We start from the raw sequence: 7,200 nt of genomic DNA, 5'->3' as shown, positions 1-7,200 counted from the left end.
TTATTGTTCGAGAGAAACGTCGTTTTGGACACATTCAACTCCTTCCACCCTAAATTACAATTCACTTTAGAATTGGAATCAAATAACGCTCTGAATTTTCTTGACATGAGAGTTGAGCGTGTGGACGAAAATGTTTTATATGTCGATTGGTACCAGAAACCTACTTTCTCTGGTAGATATATAGGTTTTCACTCCCATCATGCCATGATACATAAAGTAAACATCATACGAAATCTGAAGTTCAGAGCCCTAAACCTGTCTGATTGCAGATTTCACGAAAAAAACCTTAAAAAAATCAGGTTTATCTTACTGGGCAATAGCTATCCGGCGTCTCTCATTGACAGAATTTTAAGGGAACCCCCCAAACTCCCCCCACCCCAGGACATTACGTCTAAGGAACCTCCGAATGCAGTTCCGAGTTACCACAGACTCATTTACATCAAAGGCCTTTCAGAAAGACTTTCAAAAATTATTAAAAAGGAGGACGTTAGGTTGTCCTTCAAGAGTTCGAACACCTTAGGTAGACACTTTTTCAGTATCATCAAAAACCCGACACCAACCTTTCTGAACTCCAACGTGGTTTACAAGATCGACTGTTTGAACTGTTCTCAAGTTTATATAGGGCAGACGGGCCGATATCTGAAGTCCAGAATCCAAGAACATATTAGATCTGTTCGTTTGCCGATTTCCAACCCCAAAACAGCTTTAGCCGAACATTGTGTGAACGCGGGACATATCTTTAATTTTGAAGACGTCCGCATACTAAATAGGGAGTCATACCTGAGTAATCGATTGATTTATGAGATGCTGCAGATAAGTGTCCATGACTCAGTGAACTCTAGATCGGATATTCAACAACTCAGCAGATTTTATTACTCCCTATTGAAAATGAAAATGAACCAACTAACAAGAGGTGGAAGATGAAATGAGATCAACTTTTATTTTCTAAACCCCTCTCAATTTCACTCTTGATTTCTCAGCACATCACACGCGTGGGTACGCCTATGTCTTTTTACCTTTTTTACCTTGTTTCATTTCCCGATCAGCTGTTTCTTTAATTTCACCTCCGTCTGTCGGCATATCGTTGTATCGGTCGCACTGTTGTCGTCCCCGCTTTTCAATCAATTATACATGATTTTAACATTAAATATTGGAGAATGGATTTGAGATTTCATGGAGTGATTTTGGGAGGATACATTTGTCTAGTTTGTAAGTACTATGTACGTTTATGTATAACATATATTTTGTTTTTAATATGTAATTTTTATAGAAGAGAAAGAGAAAGAACTTTTTCAGGCTGTGTACACGTTCCTTATATTTTCAAGTTACTGTATAGATATATTAACCACACCATCTTTTCTTGTGATATTTTTCTAGTCAACAACTTATAATGTAGCTCGTGTTTGCTCTTTTATTTAACTTTTTTATTTATTTGGTGTTCAAAATTGTCTTCTCATAACTTTTGTAGAGCCCTGAAGATGGAAAAATACATTTCCGAAACGTCGGCGAACTGACAGAGTATCATTCTCCTGCTTACTTCTGATCCTTACACCACCAAACCTATTTTGAATGAAAATTTTTGGATCACTACTTCAGATTTGTGAGATACTTTATGGTTTTTCATTGACAACATCTCTAATATGGGTTTTATGGAGGACGTCAAGCACCGATATGGTTTGGAGACTCTAAGGAACTTCAAACAGTGGGCAAATCAGGTGAAAAAGCGAGCAAGTCTGGAAAATCACAGAAAATTTCTTTTACGCTGTAGGAAACATAAGGTTCTACCCTCTCATATCACACGATACGTTAACTGTATTTCTAGTCTGGTTCTGTCCAACAGTCCTTTTGTCAACCATTGTTACAACGCACTGACTCAGTTTCAGTTTCGAGTGCTTAATATTGAGATATGTTTTTACCATTGGAAATTAAGACAGATTAAACATAATATTGACGTTATAAAGTCAAAACTTAGAAATGAAATACCGGAAGATTTGTTCTTCTCTTTCTCGACCAGACAGAATAGGTTTTATAGTTTCAAATTTCACCAGATTAGAAATAAACAAATGGTCAAGTTTAATAACTTGATGAATATGCGAGTACCTTCTTGTCTTCAAACTACCACCGACAAATGGATTATGAACTTTTCGGATCTCTCCATACCCAATAATGGGCAATATTTTCTCAGCATGGGTCATAAATTCAATCTTCCTTACACCAAAACAATACCTGTGATGGACGTGATCGTTGACTGCGAGAGGGTTATCGGTAAACACGACTTTGAGAATAGAGATTTGATTAGGGGTAGAGTTGTTAACACTATTACGAATTTTTTAAATTCAAACCAATATTCTAAATCTTTCAGTCCCTCCTTGTATCGGGATATGAGGGATACTCAGACGTTTCTCTCGAACAATAAAGATCACATAGTTGTCTTGAGGGCTGACAAGGGGAACGTTACTGTAATTATGAGCAGAGATGAATATTTTGGAAAATGTACGGCACTTCTCAATGATACACATACCTATCAAACGTTGGAATCTGATCCCACAGTTCGCATCCAGAACAAAAATAATAGATTCGTCAAGATCCTGCTGAACAAAGACCTAATATCGGAAACTGTCGCGGAGAAATTAACCTGTAATAACGGCATTTTCCCTAAGATGTATTTTCTTCCCAAGATACACAAGACTGGCATACCGTTGAGACCGGTCTTGAGCTTTGTAGGTTCCCCTATTTATCAGTTGTCAAAATTTGTCGCCGATCTATTAAAGCCAATATTCGTCAAAGATGAACATTATGTCCGGAACTCCTTTGATTTTTTCAATTCGATAAATGGAACCAAACTACCACCTGACTATATATTGGTATCACTTGATGTCGTTTCTCTCTATACCAACACACCTACAGATTTAGCATTGCAGATCATTGAAGAAAGTTGGAATGTAGTTTCCGACCCCTCACCCGATTTTGATTTCAACACTTTCAAGTTGGTTTACAACTTTTTGATAGCCAGCAGCTATTTCTGTTTCAGCGGACAATTTTATCATCAGATTTTTGGTTTCGGAATGGGAAATTGTGTTTCACAGATTTGCTGTGACATTGTAATGGTGAAACTTCAGAATTCTTGTCTTTCCCGATTACCTTTCTGGGTGCCCATTTTTAAACGCTACGTTGACGACATTTTCATTGCTATACCCGTTAACACTGAACAACTCGTTTTGGACACATTCAACTCCTTCCACCCTAAATTACAATTCACTTTAGAATTGGAATCAAATAACGCTCTGAATTTTCTTGACATGAGAGTTGAGCGTGTGGACGAAAATGTTTTATATGTCGATTGGTACCAGAAACCTACTTTCTCTGGTAGATATATAGGTTTTCACTCCCATCCCATCATGCCATGATACATAAAGTAAACATCATACGAAATCTGAAGTTCAGAGCCCTAAACCTGTCTGATTGCAGATTTCACGAAAAAAACCTTAAAAAAATCAGGTCTATCTTACTGGGCAATAGCTATCCGGCGTCTCTCATTGACAGAATTTTAAGGGAACCCCCCAAACTCCCCCCACCCCAGGACATTACGTCTAAGGAACCTCCGAATGCAGTTCCGAGTTACCACAGACTCATTTACATCAAAGGCCTTTCAGAAAGACTTTCAAAAATTATTAAAAAGGAGGACGTTAGGTTGTCCTTCAAGAGTTCGAACACCTTAGGTAGACACTTTTTCAGTATCATCAAAAACCCGACACCAACCTTTCTGAACTCCAACGTGGTTTACAAGATCGACTGTTTGAACTGTTCTCAAGTTTATATAGGGCAGACGGGCCGATATCTGAAGTCCAGAATCCAAGAACATATTAGATCTGTTCGTTTGCCGATTTCCAACCCCAAAACAGCTTTAGCCGAACATTGTGTGAACGCGGGACATATCTTTAATTTTGAAGACGTCCGCATACTAAATAGGGAGTCATACCTGAGTAATCGATTGATTTATGAGATGCTGCAGATAAGTGTCCATGACTCAGTGAACTCTAGATCTGATATTCAACAACTCAGCAGATTTTATTACTCCCTATTGAAAATGAAAATGAACCAACTAACAAGAGGTGGAAGATGAAATGAGATCAACTTTTATTTTCTAAACCCCTCTCAATTTCACTCTTGATTTCTCAGCACATCACACGCGTGGGTACGCCTATGTCTTTTTACCTTTTTTACCTTGTTTCATTTCCCGATCAGCTGTTTCTTTAATTTCACCTCCGTCTGTCGGCATATCGTTGTATCGGTCGCACTGTTGTCGTCCCCGCTTTTCAATCAATTATACATGATTTTAACATTAAATATTGGAGAATGGATTTGAGATTTCATGGAGTGATTTTGGGAGGATACATTTGTCTAGTTTGTAAGTACTATGTACGTTTATGTATAACATATATTTTGTTTTTAATATGTAATTTTTATAGAAGAGAAAGAGAAAGAACTTTTTCAGGCTGTGTACACGTTCCTTATATTTTCAAGTTACTGTATAGATATATTAACCACACCATCTTTTCTTGTGATATTTTTCTAGTCAACAACTTATAATGTAGCTCGTGTTTGCTCTTTTATTTAAATTTTTTATTTATTTGGTGTTCAAAATTGTCTTCTCATAACTTTTGTAGAGCCCTGAAGATGGAAAAATACATTTCCGAAACGTCGGCGAACTGACAGAGTATCATTCTCCTGCTTACTTCTGATCCTTACACCACCAAACCTATTTTGAATGAAAATTTTTGGATCACTACTTCAGATTTGTACAATACTTACTTTGTTGATTCCACCAAACTAAACTGTTGATGATATAATAGAGAATTGCACTCCAGGGAGCTCTTCGAATTCAAATCGAAAATGAAAAATGGAAAAAAAACAAATACGATTGTTTGCTAAACAGTGTCAAATATCTGAAAAATTGTTATGAAAATATGGGTTCTCGAAAAAGCTGAATCTATTGCAAGCATTCTCGAAAGCCTATCTCTCTCCGTTTAGATGTTCATCTTGGAAATGGCATTTTCCAAAAAGTGCAAATTTCAATGTGCGATATCTCCTGTTATTTTCGTCTGATCCATTCGGGATTTACGGTTTTGTAATCAGCGTTGATATGGCTACCATCCTTATACAGAAACTCAATTTTGAAAATCTCGATTTTTTTAAGACAAAAATGAACAAGGGGTTAGAGCCCCCTAAAATGACCTATTTGCTCCTCTGCCTAAAAATCAGGGTGTCCTACTACTGTCTTAGGATATGGAGTGTACAATACTTACTTTGTTGATTCCACCAAACTAAACAGTTGATGATTCCATAGAGAATTGCACTCCAGAGAGCTCTTCGAATTCAACTCGAAAATAAAAAATGGAAAAACAATAAACTCGATTTTTTTCTGAACATTGTCAGATATCTGAAAAATTGGTGAAGAAAAATTGGTTCCCGAATACGCGGAATCTATTGCGAGCATTTCCGACAGCCTATCTCTATCCGTTTAGATGTTCATCTTGGAAATGGCATTTTTCAAAAAGTGCAAATTTCAATGTGCGATATCTCCTGTTATATTCGTCTGATCCATTTGAGATTTTAGGTTTTGTAATAAGCGATGATATGGCTTCCATCCTGATACAAAAACTCAATTTTGAAAATCTTGATTTTTTTTTAGTCAAAAATGAGCAATGGGTTAGACCCCCCTAAAATGAACTATTTGCTCCTCTGCCGGAAAATCATGGTGTCCTAGTTCTGTCTTAGGATATGGAGTGTACAAAACTTACTGTGTTGATTCCACAAAACTAAACAGTTGATGATTTCATAGAGAATTGAACTCCAGGGAGCTCTTCGAATTCAACTCGAAAATGAAAAATGGAAAAACAATAAATTCGATTTTATGCTAAACAGTGTCAAAAATCTGAAAAACTGTTATGAAAATATGGGTTCTCGAAAAAGCTGAATCTATTGAAAGCATTCTCGAAAGCCTATCTCCCTCTGTTTAGATTTTCATCTTATGGCAATTTTCAAAAATCGCAAATTTCAATCTGCGATATCTCCTGTTATTTTCGTCTGATGCATTCGGGATTCATTGTTTTGTAATCAGCGTTGATGAGGCTTCCATCCTAGCACACAAACTCAATTTTGAAAATCTCGATTTTTTTGGTCAAAAATGAGCAAGGGGTTAGAACCCCCTAAAATGAACTATTTGCTCCTCTGCCTAAAAATCAGGGTGTCCTACTACTGTCTTAGGATATGGAGTGTAGAATACTTACTTTGTTGATTCCACCAAACTAAACAGTTGATGATATCATAGAGCATTGCACTCCAGGGAGCTCTTCGAATTCAACTCGAAAATGAAACATGGAAAAACAATAAAATCGATTTTTTGCTGAACAGTGTCGAATATCTGAGAAATTTTTATGAAAATATGGGTTCCCGAAAAAGCTTAATCTATTGCAAGCATTCTTGAGAGCGTATCTCCCTCCGTTTAGATTTTCATCTTGGAAATGGCAATTTTCAAAAATCGCAAATTTCAATCTGCGATATCTCCTGTTATTTTCGTCTGATGCATTCGGGATTCACGGTTTGGTAATCAGCGTTGATAAGACTTCCATCCTAGAACACAAACTCAATTTTGAAAATCCCGATTTTTTTGGTCAAAAATGAGCAAGGGGTTTGACCCCCCTGAAATGACCTATTTGCTCCTCTGCCTAAAAATCAGGGTGTCCTACTACTGTCTTAGGATATATAGTATACAATACTAACTTTGTTGATTCCACCAAACTAAACAGTTGATGATTCCATATAGAATTGCACTCCAGGGAGCTCTTGGAATTCAAATCGAAAATATAAAATGGAAAAACAATAAATTCGATTTTTTGCTAAACAGTGTCGAATAATTGAAAAATCGTTAAGAAAATATGGGTTCTCGAAAAAGCTGAATCTATTGCAAGCATTCTCGAGAGCCTATCTCCCCCCGTTTAGATTTTCATCTTAGAAATGGCAATTTTCAAAAATCGCAAATTTCAATCTGCGATATCTCCTGTTATTTTCGTCTGATGCATTCGGGATTTACGGTTTTGTAATCAGCGTTGATAAGGCTTCCATCCTAGCACACAAACCCAATTTTGAAAATCTCGATTTTTTTGGTCAAAAATGAACACGGGGTTAGACCCCCATAAA

The 7,200-nt window shown here is 36.8% G+C and overlaps 1 protein-coding gene across 1 annotated transcript; it reads left to right on the top strand.

The window, feature by feature from the left end:
* The first annotated feature begins 2,186 nt into the window (after positions 1–2,186).
* On the top strand, positions 2,187–3,407 carry LOC123318223. Its single transcript, XM_044904839.1, has one exon. The coding sequence runs from the start codon at positions 2,187–2,189 to the stop codon at positions 3,405–3,407; it is 1,221 nt and encodes a 406-aa protein (XP_044760774.1).
* Positions 3,408–7,200: the final 3,793 nt, after the last annotated feature.

The sequence above is a fragment of the Coccinella septempunctata genome, chromosome 8 (assembly GCF_907165205.1).
Source record: "Coccinella septempunctata chromosome 8, icCocSept1.1, whole genome shotgun sequence".
Classification (NCBI taxonomy): domain Eukaryota; kingdom Metazoa; phylum Arthropoda; class Insecta; order Coleoptera; family Coccinellidae; genus Coccinella; species Coccinella septempunctata.
This window is presented reverse-complemented; position numbering and strand designations above follow the sequence as displayed.